General features: G+C 37.2%; 1 protein-coding gene across 10 annotated transcripts in view; it reads left to right on the top strand.

Annotated features, from left to right (window-relative positions):
* The window catches only part of MYO9A (myosin IXA), a 269,890-nt gene that overhangs the window by 228,880 nt on the left and 14,448 nt on the right, over positions 1-26,562 (top strand). For 9 of the 10 annotated variants that reach the window (XM_064570198.1, XM_064570197.1, XM_064570204.1 and 6 more), the window contains 4 exons: positions 261-389; positions 1,190-1,295; positions 2,073-2,204; positions 2,937-3,060. In XM_064570198.1, coding sequence (XP_064426268.1) covers positions 261-389; positions 1,190-1,295; positions 2,073-2,204; positions 2,937-3,060 — 491 coding nt within the window. Of the gene's footprint in view, positions 1-260; positions 390-1,189; positions 1,296-2,072; positions 2,205-2,936; positions 3,061-4,357; positions 5,936-26,562 lie in introns of those variants that run through there. The other variant, XM_064570206.1, reaches the window with a different exon arrangement.

The following is a 26,562-nucleotide window of genomic DNA, read 5'->3' on the forward strand; positions in this document are numbered from 1 at the left end:
GGCTCAGGTCATGATCCTGGAGTCCCGGGATCGAGTCCCGCATCGGGCTCCCTGCTCGGCAGGGGGTCTGCTTCTCCCTCTGATCTCTTCCCACTCGTGCTCTCTGTCTCTCATTCTCTCTCTCTCAAATAAATAAATAAAATCTTAAAAACAAAAACAAAAACATGAAGGCTTCTTTTGGTGCTCATAGTTTCTAAAGTGAATTATTTGAAACTCTTTGCATGTTTTGGCTTTGTTGTCTAACTCTTGTCTCTAAATAGATGCTGAGAGTGTAAACCTGGATGACTATAACATACATGTCATTGCAAGTGTATTCAAACAATGGCTTCGTGATTTGCCCAATCCACTCATGACCTTTGAACTCTATGAGGAATTTCTTCGAGCTATGGGTAAGCACAGACTTCCTGGATTTGAGGGAAGGCCTACACTTGGGAAAGGAATGCTGTCTTCATTATAGATTATTTAGCCATCCTCTAATGGTTTAGTCCATAGAGATCCAAAAGTAAGCTTTTGACAGTCAGTACAGAACTGCTGGTGTACTCTCACCTACTCAAATATTGACTTTTGAGAGAGTCATTAAAATGTCAGTATCCTGAAAGGTTTCTGAGAAAGTCACTTCGTTGCTTCTCACAAAGAGATTTCAAGACTAAGATTATAAATAAATTAAAAGACTAAATAGATTGAAGGGCTGGCTTATATTCATTTACATTGTGAATCTAGGCAAGAACTCTGCTATTTTATGCCAAACCTCCCAGGTGATGGAGTTTAGTTTTTCAGTGCCACAGTTGTGTAGAATGTTGCTGGAGGCCTGCCTAAAAGTACTTAGGCCCTGAGGCATGACTCCTCCAATTTCCATAAGACTGATTTTATAAACTATATGGCAATTAATTAATTTTAATAAGGAATCAGTCTGCCACAAAATGCCTAAAAAACAGGGCATCTCTTTCCCTTTGCTCTAATAAGGATTCCTGGGATATAGATTAAAACTCACGGACTATTTAGTGAATATAGAACTCAAGCAAAGGAAGATTAGTGGTAACTGAGCTGCTCTTTTCCTGCCATACAGGTACACCTGCCTCTCTTTAAAATTTTGAGCCAGGTTCCCCTGCTACCTACTGTCTGCTCAGGAGGAAGATGTAGCATACGAGAGGGGATATTCAATCTTACTGGCTATCCTTAATCTTTTTAGGCCTTCAGGAGAGGAAAGAAACAATCCGTGGTGTATACTCTGTGATTGACCAGCTCTCCCGAACTCATCTCAATACACTGGAACGCCTCATCTTTCATCTAGTCAGGTAATTTCAAGGAACAAGGGAATGTATAATAGTTTTTCCTGGATTCTTTTCAATAAGTGAAGAACTCCTTCGTTTGGAAAACTGACAGACCTTTTTTTTCCTGTTTATAAAGCTAATGCCTCAAACAGGTGCTTACAATTCCCTGGAGCAGAAATCCTCAGCTAAGTTGGGCTGCAGAGTAGGGACTTCTCTGCCCTATTTGAGCCATGTAACAATTTCAGCTAATGGTGGCACTGTGTAGCCTAGCCTGTTCTCATTCCTGAACTAGAAAGTAGAAAGGAGGTATATGTCTTGACATAACGTAATTCATAGGAGGTGGGTTTAGGTGGGGCTCAAGAACTGACTGACTGAGTATAAATATCTGCAGTGGTTGGGAAGAAAGCCATCTTTATTTTGATTAGATAAATCTCTGGTAAATATTACATAAATGTTAGATGAATATCTGATATGACTGTCTGAGAATGCCTTTAAGTCTCTACTCTGCATTCTTCAGACATGTTCATCAGGTGTATGGCAGTGGGTCAGAAATTTCCCTTGATAAGCTATCTGCTGGCCTGTATTGCTTCAAGTAAGGAACAGAGTGGAAGTGCATTTTCCAGAGGCAAAGGAACAGCTTTGGGAAAAGTCTACAAGTGTCTCCTTTCACCTGATATGAATATCCTTCCAGTACTCTGCAGTTGATGTCATACGTATTCTTTCTCTCGTGTCCTTTGTCTACGTCCTTACTATTTTCCCTTTTAATCCCCACTTCACCTGGTTTTTTTTTTTATTCCTTAGGATTGCTCTACAGGAAGAAACGAATCGAATGTCTGCTAATGCTTTGGCGATTGTATTTGCCCCCTGCATTCTTCGATGCCCTGACACCATTGACCCACTACAAAGCGTGCAGGACATCAGTAAGACTACCACGTAAGGCCAGTTACCATCACCTCCACAAGATCCCAGGGACTTCTGAGTCAGTGTAGCCACTTTATCCAGATATCAAACATAGTGAATGATTTCATAAGTTCAGATGTTTTTAAGAAGATTACTAGACACTGTTGGGTTTTCTTATGCTGAGTATGAAAAATTTCTTTAGGTTCTCTTCAAATGGACATCATTTGTTTTGAAGGGTCATTTTAAATTTAGCTTTTCCTTAGGAATGTTTATATTCTCTAAAAATATTTTAAAAATTCCATTTTACCAAATTACATATACTTTGTCTCTTCCTGTAATCCAGTCTAACTGGCTCTGAATCCCTTTGGCCATAGTACTTCAGTATTTCTGTATTTCACTTTAGCCTTTTTTTATGGCCCTCTGCTTTCCTTCTAGATTAATGATTCTTAACCTTGGCTACAAAAGGAGCTTTAAAAAAATCCTGGTGTTTGTGTCCTATCCCTAGAGAGTCTAATTTAATTAGTCTGGGGTGTAGCCTGGGCGTTGCAACTTATAATTGCTTCTCAGATGGATACTGAAGTGCAGCCAAAGTTGTGAACCACCATTATATAAATCTTGTCTTAGAGCTCATAAAATAAGGAATGTTGATTTTTCTTTCATCCTCCAAACGTCTGCCACATTTAGCTGAAAAGCAGTGTGGGAGGGCTACAATTTATTTGACTTACTTCAGCTCTTAACGGTTTTCTCTTTTTCCTCCTATTTCAGCTGTGTGGAGCTGATTGTTGTAGAACAGATGAATAAATACAAGGCTCGTCTCAAAGACATCAGTAGCCTGGAATTTGCTGAGAATAAGGCAAAGACCAGGCTGTCACTGATTCGTAGATCAATGGTAAGAAGTCAGATGTGGAGTCCAGGGGAAAATGATAGCCTTCCTGATGTTTTAAGTGTGCATTTATGGTGTAAAGAGAGATTATTCTCCAAATCTTTTTTACATGGAACAAGTAAAAAGAAACCACTTTATCTCAGGGTACTATGGATGCCTCATGTTTGATCTTTTAGCCTTCTTTAGTTATATGTACAGAATATATGCAGTTAAATGCGTAGAATTTTTTAAATCAAGTATTTGGATAAAATGTTGGTGGTTCATTAATCTGTCCTGTTTTCTTTTTCTGTCCTTTGTATGAAAATTTAACCTATCCTAACTTTTTCTCTACTTCTTCCGCCATCTGTTCCCACCCTCAGCCATGTCACCTTTGATGTTCCTGGCAGTACTTCTGCAATGTAGAGAACTTAATCATATGCAAGAATGTGATTCATAAGGAAATGGAATTCCATCTATGAGTCTACTGTTATCAAATAAAGATTTTTAAGGGTTTATTGTTAGGTTTTGGGAAAAGCCTTGCAAAAATGATCATTTATTTTCTCCATTTGCCCATTTTTCTGTTTAATATCTTCCTTTGTAACCAGTAACAATCAGTTCTTACTGACCAACAATCAGTAGGGTCTGGATAACTGGAAAACTGCTGCATTAAAGTTTAATCATTTGCTACCCCTCCCCTCAACTGTAAAACAAAACTGTAGTAATGAGACCCAGTCAGATTCCCAGTAAAGCTCTAAAGAGAAGCAGGCTTCCCTGTCATCATGTGCATGCTTTTCCAGGGACCCAGCAATACTTCATCCATATCTTCATGATTTATACTTAGATTAAAATAACTCTGTTTCTTTGTTTAATACTTAAACTGCCTGGCACAGAATAAATCCTAACAAATATGTCAGTTGATTAAATTAGTGAAGGGTCTTCTCTAAGAACAAACATAAACATAGACTTTTTCAGGCAGTAAAGGTATTAATTGTAAGACACTATTTGAAAATCTTTTCCCTAGAAAATGAAAACAGAAACCCCATTTAAAAGTAAAACCCTTTCTGGTAGTCTGAATTTTCAGGAGCTCAGTTCTTAGAGGCCCAATTTAGAAGAAGAAAGAGAAGAGACCTTTTACTCTAAAGCTACTTTTCAAAGTAGCTAGACACACTGTGCTTTTTTTTTTTTTTTTAATTTTTTTTTTAAACTGATGCTGCAGAAGATGGATATATTCAGTCCACTGAAAGATTAAACCTTCTCTTTTAATGGGGCAATGACATGTACATTCTAACCTTCTGCTTTCCTTTTCATGTCCTTCCTAATCCAGAAACCTGTACTAATTGCAGTTAGATTTATGAGCATTACCCGCAATTCAGTCTCGGTATGTATTAATATTGCAATGTGTCACAACCACTTTACATTATTGTCTCTCATCCATCTAGGAGTTGTTCTGCTCTGTCTATCATCCATGCCTGTCCACCCTCCATGTACAGCCCCAGTTCAGGTCCCACTTCCTGACCAGCCTTCACTTGTTTTTTCTCTTACTCTCTTTCTGTAGAACCTTCACTTGTCTTCCTCTGTATCATGCAATTGAACAGTGTCCATTTACAATATACTAGTTTTTGCTCTTTGTCAGATAAGCCACTTAGTGGATTTCTTCTTTGGTTGGATCATTAAAAGCTGAACATTGAAAGCATTGAGGTATCAAATTAATTTCTGCTCAAGAACTTTGTTCTTACCAGTCTCCTTCACTTTATTACTTGAAATACCTGTTACTACTTTTAGCATCCTCCATCATTAGTAATGCTTATTTGTCCATTCATATCTGTGACTTTGATGGTGCCTTCCCAAACATAGAAGTGTATAGCTCTTATCTGCTTACCATTTTTCAGAAAGAACAGCAAATTGTAGTGAGAAAATTGATAGACTGGTTCTAGACTTAAATATCATAGTAATAGAGCTCATACCAGGATTTCATTTATTATATAAAAAAAGGAATGGAGGGATGGAAAGCTGAGAACACCAGTATATATGGAAACTAGTTTCAGAGGCTATCCATCTGTGGGTAACCAGTTCATTCAGGATCCCAATATAAACACAGATTAGTTTTGCTTTTTACCTAGTAACTGCCTGCCAACTCTACCATGTCTGACTCCCCTTTCTGATTGGATGTCAATCGCCTTCGCAGCATCTTGTCACTATTCTGCAATGTTTAAACACTCTAGTTTCATGCCAGTATTTAAGAATTAGTTCTCTTTGTATTATAACTTGAGTCACAGAATTGATTCAGTACTCTTATCACTTTTTCCTAGGACAGAATAGACCTTAATCTGGGGCTAAAAACTTTAGGGGTGGGTGAGTAGGTTCTTTTTGTCACACACATCTGCCCTCCCTTTTTCTTGTCATTTTTATTCCTGGTGTTGAAACTAGGAGGAGTGATAGTGGAGGCAGAATTCTACATGCTATCCCACTGTTGAGGTAGCAGTCAGTCCTCTTTCTTGGTTGTTCAACACTGCTGTAGTGTCAGGAGCCTAAATGTAGGTGAGTGGTAGTTTCCATTTACCCTGCTAAAAGTGAGGTCAGTCCTGTCCCATTCTATAGGCATTGGCAATCCCTTGGAAGATTTGGTTACATCTTTGGACTAAACCTTTTAATGGCATTCACACCATGGGACTCTGATATGTATGTCTTTTTTTGCCTCAAGACTTTACAATCAAATCTACCTCCCGGGGCGCCTGGGTGGCTCAGTTGGTTAAGCAACTGCCTTCAGCTCAGGTCGTGATCCTGGAGTCCCGGGATCGAGTCCCGCATCGGGCTCCCTGCTCGGCGGGGAGTCTGCTTCTCCCTCTGACCCTCCCCCCCTCATGCTCGCTCTCTCTCATTCTCTCTCTCAAATAAATAAATAGAATCCTTAAAAAAAAAAAAAATCTACCTCCCAGTGCCAATTTTAGGGGAAAGGTTACATTTTTCATACTTCCAGGAACCAGGCCATAGTCTTGCCTGTCTCTCTACCTGACACTTCCCTACCATACTTTCTCCCTATTTCTCTTTTCCCTTATGTATATAACAGAGGGGCAAATCAGTAAGTCATTTGCCTCTACAGGTAACCAAATACGGGTCTGTCTTTTAGATAACCTCAAACTTTGATTCTTACCCTCTGGATTCAAGTATGACAACTTTTTTCTCCAGAGGAGAAGGGAATATCCTATTTTCATAAACTCTGTTCCCCTTAAAGTCCAATAAGCTCCTCTTTCTTTTTAGCCTTTTTAGATTCACATTGAGGGGAAAGTGTTATGATCATTGTTACGATAGGAGCTGGTTCAGTAAACTAGTGCTTCTCACTAAACCCTGAGAGAATAGGTTGGTACCAACCACAGTTGGCTTCTTAAGCTAAAAGAAGGGGTACTTAATTATCCTCAGCTTTTGGCCTTAGCCACAATTTTAAAACGGGAGGAAAATCTCCACTTAACGTACTGTTGCTTTTGCATTTGCCTGTAGTTAAGGCTGTGGGCTCAGTCTTAAGAACAAGACTTTGTCTAGCACATATATAGTATTTAGTAAGCATCTATGGAATTGAATCTAAGAATTAAATAGAGATAGCAGTGAGTTTTTAGCATATCCACTACAAATAGACTAATCAAAGTCAATAGTGTTCATGTATTCATAGATGAAAAACATTACTATTCCATAATTAAATACAGTAGTGACTTTTCTGAAATGTAGAGTGAAATGCATTTATGAAAAGTATGTTGTATTATTGCCAATGTGAAGAGTCATTTGAGTTGGGTGTTGAAAGATGAGTAGTAATCTAAAAAATGGAGGAAAGAAAGAGGGGAAAGATAATTCCAGAGGGAAGGAAGCATGAAATAACAATCTGTGAATAATAACTACCTTGTGTAGCTAGAACTGGGACAGGTAGTGTAAAAGTAGCGGAATAATTTGGAAAAGTAGATGGGAACCAGATGTGCAACATTAAGAATTTTGAATTTGCTGCTTTGAAAGAAAATTTAGGAACTATGGAAAGGTATTTTAAGTAGGGGAGTGTCACCATCAGTGTGTCTTTTGGAAGATAACTGGTAGCATTCTGAAGAACAGATTTGAGATAGGCAAGACTGGCAGTCATATATCAGTTAGGAGGCTCTTGACTCATAAATCACTGAAATAGGTTGAATCCTGATCAATTCATTTTGAAATGATTTTGAAAATACCTGTTCTGCCACCATGCAGAAAGAAGGTCATTAGGTTTATGGAGCATAATCTTTGACTAGGATACCCCCAGACTAGGATTTCAGAATATGATATGCTCAATAGTCTCATCCAGTTATGCCTTTCCTGTAACAAATGGTTTTTTATTTATATATGGTATAATTCTAGGCATAAATGTTGATTTAGCACTATTTAAGCTAATATAATATGAAGAATATCATTTGAAAGAAATTTTACTAATCTGTAAAACCTTCACAGATTACTCTCCTGAAAGATGTTATACACAAAGGTTTCCATGGCCAAACAAAATTTAGGATATAGTGTGTAGCACTTCCAAAACTTTGACCATGGAATGCTTTTCTTCATAACATATCTAGTTGAACAAGCATTCTAAGAAAGGCATTTAAAAAAAAAAAAAAAATTCTCATTTTTTAAACAGTATCAGTTGCTACTTTATTTACTTAGTTTGGAATTTATAAATTGCTCTAAGTCTTTTCAAGATTTTACTGCTGTGCTTAAATGCTTGTGAATTTTGCATGTTTAAGCTTACTAAAGAACTTACCTGCATGCCTCTGTTAGAAATGAGCATACATTCAATTCTGTATTAACGTGGATAGGTAGATCTGCGGGGTTAAGCTTTGCAGTTGACTACACCAAAAAGATGCTAGAAATGTCCCTCCAAAAGTTAAGTATTAATAATTGGAAAACCAAGAATCAGTTGAAAAGTGGCAGCTCATCATTAGTTTTTGATGTCACTAATGATGTACTATATGTTGGCTAACTGAACATAAAAAAAAAGCCTGTAAAAATAAATTAATAAATAACAAATAAAGGACACCATCAAGAAAGTGAGAAGAAAATCCACAAAAGCAAAAAAAAAAAAAAAAAAAAAGTGGCAGCTCTAAATAGCTCCAAAGGAAAGAGATATTACAAGTGTGGATTTACTTGACTCTAGCATTTCCTTACGTTACTGTATGGTATCTAAGTCTATCATTGACATTCAGGTGACTTAACAAGAATCAGATTCAGAGAGTGAAGATTTTCTCAAATTATAGAAGCATTCTTATTGTTTCTGGTACTGACCAGCAGGTATTTTAGTAGTGTTACTTTTTTTTTTTTTAAGATATAATTGACATCTAACGTTGTGTTAGCTTTAGGCATACAACATAATGATTTGCTGTCTGTATATATTGCAAAATGGTTACCACAATAAGTTTAGGTAACATTGCCACACAGAGTTATAATTTTTTTTGTTGTGGTGAGAACTTGTGGTGTTATCTTAGATAACACCACAACCAGAAGAACCCTATTCTTTCTATTTCTCCCTAAGCCCTTTCCAGAGATCATTATAGTATGCTAGAGGTGTTACTTACATCTGTATGCAGTAAATGTGCAAGGCCAATGGCAAGGAGGATTAGGCACAGGACCTTTTTGGGAGAGTAGGCAAAAGGGGAACAGTATTTGTGAAAGAAGCACCTCTTTCAAAGCCTTGGAATATTCTTATTCTCTCAGATGGGAACAAATAAAAAGAAAAATTATGTAGGGAATTCTTTTAGATAGAATTGCATAGGAATGGAAGAAGTACAGTAATATCTGGGAAAGGAACTTAACCGTTTTCAGGAAGCCTAACAATTAGGTTTGAAGAAAAAAAGGCAGAAGGTAGGAAGTGAGAAAATATTAAGGATTACTGTGGTTTGGGGATGATAGGATTATATGTCAGAGATGAGAAGGTGAAGAGTTTACGAACAGTAGAGTGATCCTGGGAGGTTGTGTGTTTAGAGAATAAAAAGTACAGAATGTTAGATGAAAATGATTGCTGTTGGCTTCCTATGTAATTTTTGCTGCTAGAAGATGTCATGATTTTGACATTGCAGACCCTTTTTTTTTTTTAAGATTTTATTTATTTATCAGAGAGAGAGAGCATGAGCAGGGGGAGCAGCAGGCAGAGGGAGAAGCAGGCTCCCTGCTGAGCAAGGAGCCCAATGTGGGACTCGTTCCTAGGACCCTGGAATCATGACCTGGGCTGAAGGCAGATGCTTAATTGACAGAGTCACCCAGGCGTCCCATTGCAGACCCTTTTTAAATGGGCTTGGAGATACAACATAACCCCTGCCAGGAATCCACAGTCTACTACACTTTGGGAACCACTACTCTACAGTACTATAATACTACTGGCTCACTGCATTGTACAGATATGTATGATGTGGATAATTCCTTTTCATGTGCAAGACATAAATACACACAAACACATACTGGTTGTGTTTAAAGTACTTACTAATTCTCATTATCTGATGAACCATAATTACAAGCATTAGAATTTTTTTTTTTTTAAGATTTTATTTATTTATTTGAGAGAGAGAATGAGATAGAGAGCATGAGAGGGGGGAGGGTCAGAGGGAGAAGCAGACCCCCTGCTGAGCAGGGAGCCCGATGCGGGACTCGATCCTGGGACTCCAGGAATATGACCTGAGCCGAAGGCAGTCGCTTAACCAACTGAGCCACCCAGGCGCCCAAGCATTAGAATTTTTTAAATCAAGCCTGGTAACGTAATTATAACACCATTCAAAACAACCCATATTCTAGAAAGCCTTGGATATAGGACCTGTCCTTACCAGGAAAGCAGGCTCCTCAGGAAGAGGTCTGATAATCCAATTCCTTGATTCCTACTTTTGTGACTTAAAAAGAGACACGATAGTGATCTTCCATCTTGGCCCAAAGTACTATTTTGGGGTAAAATTTCTTCGTGAGGAATCTGAAATTTTTGCTTTAGCTAGTTATATACAGTTCTAGTTCTGTCTAGATGATGCATATTTTCTTCTCCTTATGTATTCAGCCCATGGGCAACCTAGTTGCATATACTTTCCTTGGATCTTCATAAAGTATCATGACTCCCTGGTGAGGGTAGTACATGTTTTTCCCTATATAACCATCAGGTTTTTTTTTTTTTTAAGATTTTATTTATTTTTTAGAGAGCAAGCGAAAGAGAAACAGCATGAGAGGGGAGAGGGTCAGAGGGAGAAGCAGGCTCCCCGCTGAGCCGGGAGCCCGATGCGGGACTCGATCCCAGGACCCTGGGACCATGACCCGAGCTGAAGGCAGACGCTTAACCATCTGAGCCACCCAGGCGCCCCATCAGGTTTTTTAAGGGCGATGCAATCCAGTCCTTTATATAACCACCACAAGTATCTCTATCTTCATTTGTCTTTAACTCTTTGGGCTTACTTTGACTCATAGTGTTGAATTTATTTGTGTCCCACTAATTGTGCCTTGCCAGTCTTTCTCACATCCTTCCTCCATCGTGATCCTTAAAGCATTTTCAGAAGAAATCGAAACTCTCTCATAGGCCTTATTCATTTTAACACTTTGGTATACCTTCTACTCATATTGTTATCTCTCCAAGCCTTAGGAGAAAATGGAAATGTTGGGCCCAACTGAAGATTACCTCAAAGAGGGTATCTTCATTTAGATCCTCCACAATAAAGCATTTGGTTCCCAATGTTTTTGTTATGGTAAGAAGCCTTTTTACAGACTGGTCTCACAGAACAGGGAAGCCTAATACAGAGTCACAGAATTCTGACTCAAATCAAATAATTAAGGATCTTTGTTTTAGAATATCATTCTTAGAAAAAATAGATAGCAGAATCATATAGACTTTCTCAGATAAAATATGGCAAATTTATACGATTAGATGACTGAATTTGTGGGTATTAGAATGTTCTAAAAGGAAGGGAGGGAGGGATCAGATAGTACTTGTACTGCATGGTGAGAGTACTCAGGAAGAAGTACTAAATTCTGCCTCGGCGTACTGGGAAGGCCTGTAGAAGAGGTGACACATGAGCTAGATCTTAAGGGAGGAGTCTGAACTAACCAGATGAAACTCATGTTGGTACGAAACATACATGGTTTAATTCTGGAAAAAGCTATATAACTAAGAATGCTAGAAACTTGGATATGTATTTACACAGAAGGGAGGCCTTAAGTTAAAACCAAAATAGGCTTTGTTCTGTAGCATACTGAGACATTAGCACTGTGGGGCCATGAGGTTACGCACAAGGTCTTTTTTTTTTTTTTTTTTTTAAGATTTTATTTATTTATTTGCCAGAGAGAGAGGGAGAGTACAAGCAGGAGGAGTGGCAGGCAGAGGGAGAAGCAGGCTCCTTGCTTAGCAAGGAGCCTGATGTGGGACTCGATCCCAGGACCCTGAGATCATGACCTGAGCCAAAGGCAGACGCTTAACCATCTGAGCCACCCAGGCGCCCCGGACTCACAAGGTCTTATACTGTAGATAGTTTAGTACTTAACATAAGTTTTGGTGCTTTAAATCTTATTTTGTATTTGTGGGAATGAGAGGTAGTGTTAGTTTTATTTTTCAACCATTATATTAAAATTTCCTCCTGGATCTCCTTCAGGTTTCTCAATAATTATTACTAAAGAGTACCCTAAGATTTCAGGGCAGTCTGTTGGAATGGAATGGAAATTTGATTTTTAGCCACAGAATGTCCTCCTTTTTAGGGAATAATTGGTACCAGGAAAAGATTGTTTAAAGTGAATGTGCTTAAATAACATAAATAATGACTGGTCTAATGTGTATATGCAGTAGTTCGTGCTTACCTATGGTTTGCATTTTCTGGGGTTGTTACTCATGGTCAAGCATGGTCCAGAAGCAGGTGATCCTCCTTCTGACATACACCAGAAGGTAGTAGTAGCCTAATGCTGCAGTGTCAACATCATTCAACTCCGCTTTACCTCAATCACATAGGCATTTTATCATCTCCCATCATCACAAGAAGAAGGAGGAGTACAGTACAATAAGATATTTTGAGAGAGAGAAAGACCACATTCATATAACTTTATTACAGTATATTGTTATAATTGTTGATCACTTATTGTGCCTAATTTATAAACTTCATTATTGTAATGTATGTATGGTAAAAATATAGTATATACAGGGTTCAGTATTATCCATGGTTTAGGCCTCCACTGGTGGCATTGGAACGTATCCCCCACAGATAAGGGGGGACAACAATATGTGTAATTATATATCCACAAAGAGAAAATGTACACTTTTTTGGCTGCCCATGGAATATTCTCAAAATGAGGCCACAACACTTCAGTATCTGGGTAGTAGCCACACAAGTATTTGTTTTATTTTTATTTATTTTTTTTTCTAAAGATTTTATTTATTTATTTGAGAGAGAGAATGAGATAGAGAGCATGAGAGGGGGGAGGGTCAGAGAGAGAGACAGACTCCCTGCTGAGCAGGGAGCCGGACGTGGGACTCGATCCCGGAACTCCAGGATCATGACCTGAGCCGAAGGTAGTCGCTTAACCAACTGAGCCACCCAGGCGCCCAAGTATTTGTTTTATTATCTTTGAAACTATACTTGTAAATTTTGTATTATCTTTAAGTATAAAATATTTCATAATAAAATTTAAATAAAATAATAAGTCTGTGGGAAAAAATCAGGCCACAAGAAAAACCTTTAAGGGCAAAGAGGAAATTATTGAGTGATTTAAAAATTACTGTAAAAACACTATCTTGAGTTTCTGGGATATGTAGCTAAAGCAGTGTTTGAAACTTAACAAGAAAAAATAAACTTCTAATCAAGAAGTTAGAATAACAAAATAAACCTGAGGAAAAATAAATAAATAAATAAACCTGAGGAAAGGAGAAAGAAAGAGTTAATGAAGGTAACAGCACGAAATACATTAGAAACAACAAAAAATGGTGAAACTAATAAAGTTGATTCTCTGACAAATCATTAGCTAATCTAGCTAATCTTTTGCACACAAAAAATTTAAAGGCAGCGGAGTACAGGATGGGCTCTGGACTAGACTTTTGTGTGTAAATCCCAGTGCCAATTTACTAGCTATTTTGTGATGGGCAAGTCATTTAATCTCCATGCCTCAGTTTTCTCATCTATAAATTGGGGTTAATAATACCAAACTCACAGAGTTAAATGAGTTAATATTCACAAAGTCATAGGAACAGCACTTGACACATTGATTTATATGTATGTGTGTGTGTATATATATATATATATATATCAGTAAAATACTTGATATATAAATTTAGAACTGTCTCATCTATTACAAGTTAATTGCAAGTTAAAATAGTAGCAAGCATAATTCAGTAGCCCATAAACATAAACCTTGACCAAGTGGGATATAACCTAGGAATGAAAGGATGATTCTATATCAGGGTAACTGTTCACATAATTCACCATGTTAATTGATCCTCATAGATATTTAAAAGGCATTCAATATAATTATATATATATTATTTTTTTTAATTCTTATTAAAATAGGGGTATGTCTGTAATTCCTTAGCATAGTACAGTTTATCTGTCTCAACCCCAAAGCCAGCATATTACTTAATAGAGAAACACTGGAAACATTCTGATTAAAATCAGAAAAAGGCAAGGATGTCCATTATCCCCACTGTTATTTGACGTTGATTAGAGGTACTAGCTACTGCAATTAGATGATGAAAAGGACTCAGAGGTACAAAACTTAAGAGTTATAATTATCACTATTTCTATTCTGTATGTAAGACTCAAGAAAACTAAAAAACAATTTATAGATTTTAAGAGAATTCAATAGGGTGTGTGGGCACAATTAATAGTTAATAACTTTATTTTTTTTTCAAGATTTTATTTATTTGAGAGAAAGAGAATGAGAGAGAGAGAACACATGAGAGGGGGGAGTGTCAGAGGGAGAAGCAGACTCCCCGCCGAGCAGGAAGCCCGATGTGGGACTTGATCCCGGGACTCCAGGATTATGACCTGAGCCGAAGGCAGTCGCCCAACCAACTGAGCCACCCAGGCACCCCAGTAATTAATAACTTTAATAAATGCAACCAGTTGGATGATATAATGGAAAAAAATGCCCATTTGTATTTGTGTGTGCATGTGCCTAATTTATAAATTAAACTTTACTATTGTATGTATGGGAAAAAATACAATATATACAGGGTTCATAAAACCAACATAAAATACCAAGAAATACACGTAACAAAGAAATGTGGAAGAAGAAATATGAAAGATAAAAAGACCCCAAGAATTAGAAAAGCAGGCTTTAACAATTGCATTTGGAAAAGAAGACTGAATTTTATAGGGGTGTCAGTTCTTCCTGTTCTATTTCAGTTCTATTATTGTTCTAATACCCAATAGCATGGAAAAGGGGTATCTTCTTAGACTTAAATTTCAGACTTATAAGTCTACCATGGGCTACATTTGGCAGCGGAATCACTTAGATGGATGTGGGACAGGAAGCACAGCATGCCAGCAGACAGCATAAGGTCTTTCTCTTCTGCCAGAGTCCTTGTCGCAGTCCATGCTGCCATACAGCCATCAAGGACTTAGTTATCTTTAGCCTCTTTAGCACCTCACAGCTCAGGTGCAAAAAAAGAGACCCAAATTTAGGGAGTGCAGATCCATTCTGCCTTACAAGTTTCATGCCTCCATGGGAATCAGTGTCTTTTATAAAATTCCATAGACATAGTTTCCAAGGTCCCTGTAAGGAATTTTTCTAATTACAAGACTGCACACTCAGGAAAGTCCAAATATATGGCTTTTGACCAGATATTTATAACTTATTTATCACTGCTTCTTCTCTAGATGAATTTACCAATCAAGGTAATTTTTGCCAGAGGCAGTGTATTTAATAACATTGTTTTCGTGCTACCTTTACCAGGTTTCTAGGGATCCTGCAGCTAGAACATTGACCAAAGATCAAATTTTCATAAACAAGGAAGGAGGCTTATCTTTTTTTAAGTTTTCATTTTAATCATCCAGTGCTCATCATGATAAGTGCACTCCTTAACCCCCATCACCTATTTCATCCATTCACCCCACCCACCTCCCCTCTGGTAACCATCTATAGTTAAGAGTCTGTTTCTTGGTTTGTGTGTATGTCTCTTTTTTCCACCTTTGCCTGGTTTGTTTTGTTTCTTAAATTCCACATATGAGTGAAATCAGTTGGTATTTGTCTTTCTCTGACTTATTTCATTTAGCATTAAATTCTATAGCTCCATCCAAGTCTTTGCAAATGGCTAGATTTCATTCTTTTAAATGGCTATTCCATTGTATTTATATACCACATCTTCCTTATCCATTCATCAGTCAGTGGATACTTGGACTGATTCCATATCTGGGCTATTGTAAATAATGCTGCTATAAACATAGGGACGCATGTTTCCCTTTGAATTAGTATTTCCGTATTCATTGGGTAAATACCCAGTAATGCGATTGCTGGATCATAGTGTAGTTCTACTTTTAAGTTCTTGAGGAAGCTCCATACTGTCTTCCACAGTGGCTGCACCAGTTTGCATTCCCACCAACACTGCACGAGCGTTTCTTTTGCTCCACATCCTTGCCAACACCTGTTGTTTTTGTGTTTTTGAGTTTAGCTATACTGACAGGTTTGAGGTAATATCTCATTTGTAGTTTTGATTTGCATTTCCCCGATGATAAGTGATGATGAGCATCTTCTCATTTATCTGTTGGCCATCTGTTTGTCTTCTTTGAAGAAATGTCTGTTCATGTCTTCTTCCATTTTTTAATTGGATTCTTTGTTTTTGGGGTGTTGAATTGTACTAAATTCTTTTTTTTATTTGTATAAGGTCTGTATATATTTTGGATATTAACCCTTTATCAGATAAGGTCATTTGCAAATATCTCCTCCCATTCCGTAGGTTGCCTTTTAGTTTTATTGTTTCCTCTACTGTGCAGAAGCTTTTTGTTTTGATGAAGTTTCAATAGTTTATTTTTGCTTTTGTTTCCCTTGCCTCAGGAGACATATCTAGGAAGAAGTTACTATGGCTGATGTCAGAGAGGTTGCTGTCTGCTCTCCTCTAGGATTTTTATGGTTTCAGGGCTCACATTTAGGTTTTCAGTCCATTTTGAATTTATTTTTGTGTATGGTGTAAGAAAGCGGTCCAGTTTCATTCTTTTGCATGTTGCAGTCCAGTTTTCCCAACACCATTTGTTGAAGAGACTTTTTCCCACCTGATATTGTTTCCTGCTTTGTTGAAGATTAATTGACCATATAGTTGTGTTTTTTTCTGGATTTTTCTATTCTGTTCTATTGATTTATGTGTTTTTGTGACAGTGCCATATGTTTTGATTACTATAGCTCTGTAATATAACTTGAAGTCCAGAATTGTGATGCCTCCTGCTTTGCTTTTCTTTTTCAGGATTGCTTTGGCTATTCAGGGTCTTTTGTGTTTCCATACAAATTTTAGGATTGTTTGTTCTAGTTCTGTGAAAAATGCTATTGGTATTTTGGTAGGGATTGCATTAAATGTGTAGATTGCTTTGGGTAGTGTAGACATTTTAACAATATTTGTTCTTAAAATCCATGAGCATGGAATATCTTTCCATTTCTTTGTGTCATCTTCCATTTCTTTCATCAGTGTTTTATAATTTTCATAGTACAAGATCTTTTACATCTTTGGTTAGGTTTATTCTTAGGTATCTTACTATTTTTGGTACAATTATAAATGGGATTGTTTTCTTAATTTCTCTTTCTGCTCCATTATTGATTTATAGAAATACAACAGATTTCTGTACATTGATTTTGTATCTTCTGACTTCACTGAATTTATCAGTTCTAGCAGTTTTTTGGGGGAGTCTTTAGGGTTTTCTATATTTAGTATCATGTCATCTGCAAACAGTGAAAGTTACTTCTTCCTTACCGATTTGGATACCTTTTATATATTTTTGTTGTCTGATTGCTGTGGCTAGGTAGGACTTCCATTACTTTGTTGAATAAAAGTGGTGAGAGTGGACATCCTTCCCTTGTTCCTGATCTTAGGGGAAAGGCTCTCAGTTTTTCCCCATTGAGTATGATGTTAGCTGTGGGTTTTTCATATATGGCCTTTCTTATGTTGAGGTGTATACCCGCCAAACCTACTTTGTTGAGAGTTTTTCTCATGAATGGATACGTTGTACTTTGTCAGATGCTTTTTCTGCATCTATGGATATGATCATTTGGTTCTTATCCTTTTTCTTATTGATGTGATTTCTCATGTTGATTGTATTGAACCCCCTTGCAGGGGAATAAATCCCATGTGATCGTGGTGAATGATTTTCTTGATGTATTGTTGGATTTGGTTTGCCCATATTTTGTTGAGGATTTTTGCATCTGTGTTCATCAGAGAAATTGGCCTGTAGTTCTCTTTCTTAGTGGTGTCTTTATCTGGTTTTGGTATCAGGGTAATGCTGGCCTCACAGAATGAATTTGGAAGTTTTCTTTCCTTTTCTATTTTTTGGAATGGTTTGAGAAGAATAGGTATGAACTATTATTTAAATGTTTGGTAGAATTTGCCTGTGAATTCTGTGAAGTCATCTGGTCCTGGGCTTTTGTTTGTTGGGAGTTTTTTTTATTACTGATTTGGTTTCTTTGCTGGTAATCAGTGTGTTCAGATTTTCTATTTCTTCCTGTTTCAGTTTTGGTAGGTTACATGTTTCTAGGAAGTTACCCATTTCTTCTAGGTTGCCCAATTTGTTGGCATATAGTTTTTCATAATTACCTCTCATAATCCTTTGTATTTCTGTGGTGTTGGTTGTTATTTCTCCTCTCTCATTTGTGATTTATTTATTTGAGTCCTTTCTCTTTCTTTTTTCTTGATAAGTCTGGCTAGAGTTTTATCAGGTTTATTGATTTTTTTCAAAGAATCAGCTCCTGGTTTCATCCATCCTATTGTTTTTTTAGTTTCTATATAAATTATTTCTGCTCTAATCTTTATTATTTCCTTCCTTTTGCTTATTTTAGGTTTTGTTTGTTTTTCTTTTTCGGTTAGGTTGTTTGAGATTTTTCTTTTTCTTGCTTCTTGAGATAGGCCTGTATTGCTATAAACTTCCCTCTTAAGACCGCTTTTGATGCATCCCAAAGGTTTTGAACTGTTTTTGTTTTCACTTACATTTGTTGCCATGTACATTTTAATTCTTTTATTTTTTATTCTTATTAATTTTCTTTTATTTCCTGGTTGACCGATTCATTGTTTAGTAGTATGTTATTTAACCTACACATACTTGGTCTTTCCAGATTTTCTCTTAAGGCTGACTTCAGTTTTCTAGCATTGTGGTCAGAAAAGATGCATGGTATGACTTTAGTCTTTTTGAATTTGTTGAGGTTGTCTTTTTTTTTTTTTTTAAGTTTTTATTTAAATTCCAGCTAGTTAACAGGACAGTGTGATATTAGCTTCAGGTGTACAATATAGTAATTCAGCACTTCCATTTAACAACTGGTACTCATCACAACAAGTACACTTGTTGAGGCTTGTTTTGTGGCTTATATGTGATCTGTTCTGGAGAATGTTCCATGTGCACTTGAATATGTATTCTTCTGTTTTTGTATGGAATATTCTGAATATGTCTGTGCAATCCATTTGTTCCAGTGTGTCATTCAAAGCCATTATTTCCTTGTTGTTTTTCTATTTTAGGTGATCTGTCCATTGATGTAAGTAGGGTGTTAAAGTCCCCAACTATTATTGTATTAGTATCTATTAATTCCTTTATGTTTGCTGTTCGCTGCTTTATGTATTTGGGTGCTCCTATGTTGGGTGCATAAATATTTACAATTATTTTATCTTCTTTTTGGATTGTCCCCTTTATTATTATATAGTGTCCTTCTTTGTCTCTTATACTGTCTTTGTTTTAAAGTCTATTTTGCTTGTTAGAAGTATTGCTACTTCTTTTGACATCCATTTGTACACTAGATGTTTCTCCATCCCCTCACTTTCAATCCATAGGTATCTTTAGGTCTAAAATGAGTCTCTTGTAGGCAGCATAGAGATGAGCCTTGTTTTTTTAATGCATTCCCTCACCTTATGTCTTTTGATTGGAGCATTTAGTCCATTTACATTCAAAGTAATTATTGATAGATAATGTGTATATTGCCATCTTATTAATTGTTTTGTGATTATTTCTGAAGGTTTTCTCTGATCCTTGTCTTTCTCTCTTTCATGATTTGCTGATTTTCTTTGTGATATATTTGGAGTTATTTCTCTTTACTCTTTGCATGTTTATTAGTTGTTTTTGATTTGTCTTTACCATTAGGTTTGTATATAACCTCTTCTGCATATAAGTTGATGGTCATTAAGTTTGAACCCATTCTTTACTCCTCCCCATGTTTTAGGTATATGGTGTCATATTTTACATCCTTTTATTTTTTGAGTTCTTTGACTGATTTTTTAAAGAAATATTCCTTTTTCTTTGCTTTTGTGTTTCTTGCCTTCTCACTGTCTTTTTTGTCTTTCCTTTCCACTCAGAGCGTCCCCTTTAATATTTCTTGTGGGGCTGGTTTAGTGGTCATGAACTTCTTTAGTTTTTGTTTGTCTGGGAAACTCTTTATCTCTCCTTCTATTCTGAATGATAACCTTGCTGGATAGAGTATTCTTGGCTGCAGGTTTTTCCCATTCAGCACTTTGAATATATTATGCCACTCCTTTCTGGCTTGGAGTTTCTGCTGAAAAAGTTGCTGATAGCCTTAGAGGGGTTTCCTTTGTATGTAACTGTCTTCTTTTGTCTTGATACTTTTAATATTTTTTCTTTATCATTATATTTTGCCATTTTAATTACAGTATGTCTTGGTGTGGATCTGCTTTAATTGATTTTGTAGGGGGTTCTCTGTGTTTCCTGGATCTGTATATCTGTTTCCTTCCCCAGATTAGTAAATTTTTCAGCTATTATTTCTTCAAATAAATTGTGTGCCCCCTTTTCTCTCTTTTCTTTCTCTGGGACTCCGGAAGTTATTACATTTCATGGAGTCTCTGATTTCCATAAGTTTATTCTTCTTTTGTGTAATTCTTTTTTCTCTCTTTTGATCAGCTAGATTACTTTACATTACTCTGTTTTCTGGGTCATTAATTTGTTCCTCTGCTTCTTCCAGTCTTCTGTTCATTCCATCAAGTGTATTTCTCATTTTGTTTATTGAGCCCTTTATCTCTGTATGTTGTTCCTTATCTCTATGTTAATGGTCTCACTGATGTTCTCCATTCTTTTCTCAAGTCCAGTGAGTATCCTTATGATCATTGCTTTAAATTCTCCATCAAGGGATACCTGGGTAGCTCAGCAGGTTAAGTACCCAACTCTTGATCTCAGAGTTGTGAGCTCAAGCCCTGTGTTGGTGTTGGAGCCCAGAATGGAGCCTGCTTAAAAAAAATAAAAATAAATTCTCCATCAAGCATGTTACTTACTTACATCTGCTTCACTTAAATCTCTGGCAGTGGCCTTGTCCTGTTCTTTCATTTGAACAAATTCTTCTGTCTTCTCATTTTTTCTAAGTTTCTGTACATTAGGAAAGTCAGCTATGTCTCCTATTCTTGAGGGTAATGGCTTTATGAGGAAGAGGTCCTTTAGTGCCCTGCAGTATAGTGTCCCCTGTTCCCAAGGGCCTGGTACTTCTAGGAGTGTCTCCAGTATGTGCTGCGTGTGCTCTCTTATTGTGTCCTGGCTGCTTTATCCTTCAGGCCAGTTGTCTACAGAGGCTGTGTTTGCCTATTATGGGCAGTATTTGGTCCCTGACCTGAATATGGTATGTTTTAACTAGGTGTGCTCTGGTCTGCTTGTGAAATGAGATGTGTAGCCACCACCACTGGAACCAAGGTGTAGCAAAACTCCCGGGTCAGGAGATGCAGTATTGGCAGGGGTTTGAGGGTTTGGGTCAGTCTTCTGGGGGAGGAGGCCTGCTGTGCTGGGACTGAGGCAAATGTGACTGGGAAGGGCAGTTCTTCTGGAGCATGGAATGCAGGGACAGGGGAGAGGGGACTTGGTGTAAGCAAGTTAGGTAGCAGCTGTTGGTGCTGTGCTGGTTCCTGCAAATTGCCCTGTGCTTATGCTGAGTGGTAGGGAGGCAAATGGCATCTGCCAGTTCCTTTGTTCCTAGAGGGGTCTCTCTGAGATTGCTGCCCCTCTAGGACATGCTCAGAAATGAACAACTAACCTCCCCACTGTGTGCCCTAGGCACTCTTCAGATTGCTGTCCCCACTGTACGTTCATGGGCTGTTTGCCCTGCCTTTTCTCCAAGTATACCCCCAGTGTCTTCAGAGCTCTCCCACAGGCAAGCATGCTGACCTTTAAAGCCAGGCTTTAAGCCTCACTTGGTTGCAAGAACTCTCAAAACTCCGGCCCTTTCTCTTTCCAGACCAGTTGCTATGGGAATCATTCTCCCTGTGCACTCTCCTGTGTGTTAGTCTGTCTCTCAGCCTTCTTCACAAACTCAGATCCTCCCCAGTGCAGCAGCCACAGTCCGTTTCTCTCCGAAGCTTTGTTTCCTGCACTTCCTGCCTCCTTCAGTGTGGCCTCTTCTCTTCCTGTGGAATTTGTTCTGCCTGTCTTCAGGTCAATTTTTGGGGTATTTAGGATGATTTGATAGTTGTCTAGTTGTATTTGTGGGACAAAGCAAGCCTAGGGTCCTTCTACTCTGCTGCCATCTTCCCTCCAAGGTCAAAGAAAGTTTTGTAATCCTTTACCTACAAATGTGATCTCAGTAAAAATAGCAAAATAATATTTGGAGGGACTCTTGACAAGTTGATAATAAAATTTATAAGAAGAAAATAAGAAAAATTTGGGAAGTCCTTAAAAAAAAAAAGATAAAACATTAAAGCGAGTGGCATTTTATTTTACTTTTTTATTTTTTTTATTTTTATTTTTTTAAGATTTTATTTATTTATTTGAGAGAGAGAATGAGAGAGAGAGAGAGAGCGCATGAGAGGGGGGAGGGTCAGAGGGAGAAGCAGACTCCCCGCCGAGCAGGGAGCCCGATGCGGGACTCGATCCCGGGACTCCAGGATCATGACCTGAGCCGAAGGCAGTCGCTTAACCAACTGAGCCACCCAGGCACCCCAGGCGAGTGGCATTTTAAAGGTATATATCCAGTTAATGGTGAAGGAAAAATGGATAGCCATGTAGGGAAAAAACAAGAATTAAAATACTGATCCAAGTGAATCAAAGACTGAAAAATACAGAATGAAAGTACAGCTCAGGCATTCTAGCTTTTCAGAGCTCTCACTGCCCTGCATCCTGCAGTCACTCAAGCATCCCACTCTTCACCTTCACACTGCCAAAATATCCAAGAGGAAGCTTAGTTTAGCTGAAAGGGCAGTTATGGAAGAGCCCAAGAGGAAATCAGCAAGGTGGTCAACTAAAACCTTTTTCTACACAAGTTGAAACCAAGCTATGAAAAGTGGCAATAAAGGATCAATCTTTAGGGGGAAAAAAGCAAACAAAAGGGAAAGGGGGAGCAAAAGGTAAACAGACTGAAGTGACTACTGACCAGGAAACTAAAAACATCTTCAGAAAACAGAAACTAAGGCTAAATGTTATTAAATTGATATCACTTATCAAGTCAGTGATCCCTGTATTACACTTCTTGTACAATCTGGGAGAATTTTTTTTTAAAGATTTTGTTTATTTATTAGAGACTATAGTTAACAATACTATATTGTATATCTGAAAGATGCTAAGAGAGTAGATATTAAATGTTCTCACCACCACCATCACCAAAAAAAAAAGGTAACTATGTGGGGTGATGGATGTGCTAACTAACTGTATTGTGGTAATCATTTCATGATATACACATATATCATCAAAATATCACATGTAATCTTAAATTTACACAATGTTATATGTCAATTATAGCTCAATAAAGCTGGGGGAATAAAAGAAAAAAAACAAAACACATGTTTTTTAGAGCTTTAAAAAAAGTCACATATACAAAACAGTGATAAAAAAAATTCTTCCAGGGTGCCTGGGTGGCTCAGTTGGTTGGGCGACTGCCTTCAGCTCAGGTCATGATCCTGGAGTCCCAGGATCGAGTCCCGCATCAGGCTCCCTGCTCAGCGGGGAGTCTGCTTCTCCCTCTCCCGCTCCCCTCTCTCGTGCTCTTTCATCAGTGTTTTACACTGTTGGTGGGAATGCAAACTGGTGTAGCCACTCTGGAAAACAGTATGGAGGTTCCTCAAAAAGTTAAAAATAGAGCTACCCAACGATCCAGCAATTGTAGTACTAAGTATTTACCCAAAGGATGCAAAGATACTGACTCAAAGGGACACATACACCCTGATGTTTATAGCAGCATTATCTACGATAGCCAAATTATGGAAACAGCCCTAATGTTCATTGACTGAGGGATGGATAAAGAGCATGTGGTGTGTCATACACACACACAATGGAATATCACTCAGCCATCAAAAAGAATGCAGTCTTACCATTTGCAATACATGGATGGAGCTAGAGAGTATTATGCTAAGTGAAATTAGTCAGAGAAAGACAAATACCATATGATTTCACTCATATGTGGATTTTAAGAAACAAATGAGTATTGGGGGGGAAAAGAGAGGCAAACCAAGAAACAGACTCTTACTATAGAGAACAAAAGTGATACTTACTGTAGAGGAGGTGGGGGAGAGGGGGAACGGCATAGGTGATGGGTATTAAGGAGGGCACTTGTTGTAATGAGCACCAGGTGTTACATGTAAGTGATGAATTACTAAATTCTACATCTGAAACTATATTACCTTGTATGTTAATTGGGATATAAATAAAGACTTGGGGAAAAAATAAAAAATTTAAAAAAAAAATTGAAAATAGTTAACCCTCCATAATGTCTTAAACTGCTCCCTGATCTATGAGAATTGTGTGTTATCCGTGACATCTTTGGTAGTGGTAGTCCAGCTTTTCCTAGTGACTTGGATTGGAAATCTGAGTATTATGTATGATATTGAAACCTGGATTAGTCAGACTTCAGATTTGCACTTAACCAACATTTGCGATAATTATAGTTGATATCTTGATTTTAGGAATAATTTATCGCTGAAGTTTAAGCTGGAAAATCACTGAATTAAGTTCTCAGAAAAGGACTACAATTTGACTTTATATTTGGTATTTGCCTGAAGAATTGGGTATAAATTGTTCATAAAGTGTGTGATAAATCCAAACCAATAAAATCCCTATTATGATAGAAAAATATACTGTAATCTTGGAGTAGAGAAGGTTTTTCTATTATAGAAAACCATTAAAAGAAAAGTTGGTAGGTTCATCAGCATAGATATAAAGTATTATTGTATGATAGAAATGACCGTAAGCAAGGCAAAAGGGAAATGACACATTAAGAAAATATCTACAATTCATATCACAAGGTCTAATTTTCCCTAAATTAATAAGGAGAAGCTCATATAAATAAATAGGGAAAGACCTCCCACCTAGTGAAAAATGAACGAAGGATTCACCAACCACTGACTGCTCAACGTGTTAACTGCTGGCTCTTCAGAGAGTCCATGAGGTCAAATATATTTTTATTATAATGCCAAGAAAATATTTGCCTTTTTCACCCTATTGACTTTTGCATAGATGGTAGAAAACCAATTACAGGTAAAACTACTAAAAAACAATATGCAAGTGAACATTGCTCTGAAAAAAAAAATTACATTTAAAAAAAAAAAGTCATGCCGATTATGGGAAAGTTTGAAAGTACAGAAAAGTGTAGAGAATAAAGGATATTATTCTACTCAAACTAGTGTTAATAATTTGGTATGTTTGCAGATTTAAAAAAAAACCCTACAGTATACAAATTTATGTCCAATTTTGAACACAATATTAGCAGTTTTCCATTTCCATGTTTCTAAAAGCTCTGTGTAATCAACTTTAAAAAGTACTTTCTTTGACTTTGTAAGAGAACTGAGCTGTAGGGGTTTCACCTTTTTCTTCATCTTTGTTTAATGCTGATTAGAACTTAGGCCTGAATAGCCTGTTTGATTTTCTTCGGCTCTCTTAAATAATTCCTAGCTAACCCATGGTGAACTACTTAGTTGGCTAGATGATGATATGAACGCTGAACAAAGGCAACTCTTCTCTTGAATACTAAGTGTGTAGTAGGAATAAGTTCAGATTTTTCCAGCTCCCTGAGGCTTTTATATTACATTATGTTTTAGTCATTTATTTGGCTTCATTAAAATAGTCAAAATCAAGATGTCCTGAAATTTATAATGTGATTGTGACCAGTCATAATGGGCACTGTGTTGATAATAACTCCAGATCCTGTTCTCTTCCTCAGTTCCACAGTGCCATCTTCTTCTGAGTCATCCTTTCTTAAATTTGCAGACTGATCTTCTATTTTGAGGGCCTTTTTCTTAATATATCCTTTACTTTTTGAACTCAGAACTGAAAGTAGAATAGCAATCTTGTAATCCTCTTGATTTTCATCCTGCTCTGTGTTCTAGAATGCATGAATTTGGAAGAGTTAGTCTGAATGCCCTTAAGAGCTGCCCTCCACTTTCACCTCACCATGTGGGCTAGATCAGCAGTTTCTGTTTCTGAGACAGCATATCTTCCTTCTTTCTTCCCAAAACCAACTCAGAAATCTGTCAGTTTATTTTCCCATGCTATTCAAAAGATATTGGTATATTTGCGTAAATAGCAAACTTTGAAAAGAACCTCTTAAAATATCTTTTTTATTGTGAAATACAACACATAGAAAAAGCACAGAAGCATACATACATATCTTAATGCATTATAAAGGGACTATCTAAATACCACATTTAGGTCAAGAAATAGAACATTGCCAGCACCCCCAGAGGTTCTCCTCTTTCTCTTTCCGAACACAGTCCCTTCTCTCTCTCCCAAAGTAAGCAATAACCGGAGTTTTATGTTAATCACTTACTCTCTTTTATTTGTTGTATGTATGTATCTCTGAACACTATAGTTTTGTTTTGCCTGTTTTGGGGCTTTATAAAAATGGAATCATGTAACATGTATTGTTTTATATCTGACTAAAATAAGTATGTGTGTAAGACTTATCCATATTGTTGTGGTTAGTTGTAGCTCATTGTTGTTAACTGTATAGTATCCCGGTATATATGTATACCACAATTTATCCATTCTAGTGTTGAAGGACTTTTGGCTTATGTTTTGGGGAATTATGAATAATGCTGCTATGAACATTCTGATACATGTATTTTTGATAGAGACATGCACATATTTTTGTTGACGATACATAGGAGTGGAATTACTGGGTCACAGGTATATGTTTCGTCAACATTAGTTACATAATAGTAAACTTTTTTCCAACATGGTTGTACTATACTAGCAGTGTATGAGGGAGGGTTCCCGGTTGTTCTACTCCACTACATATATTGCCAGATTCCTTCATTTTAGCCATTTTAATGGTTGTGTCAGAGTGGTTTAATTTGCATTTTTATGCTGTGACTCTAATGTGCTTAAGCACCTTTTCATAAGTATACTGGCCATTTGGCTGTCCTCTTTTGTGAAGGACCTGTTCCCATCCCTTGCCCATTTTTCTATTTGGGTTGTCTGTCTGTCTTTG

This window comes from Mirounga angustirostris, unplaced genomic scaffold, assembly GCF_029215605.1.
Source record: "Mirounga angustirostris isolate CCGP_5_RB_7025 unplaced genomic scaffold, mMirAng1.0.hap1 SCAF_9, whole genome shotgun sequence".
Taxonomy (NCBI): domain Eukaryota; kingdom Metazoa; phylum Chordata; class Mammalia; order Carnivora; family Phocidae; genus Mirounga; species Mirounga angustirostris.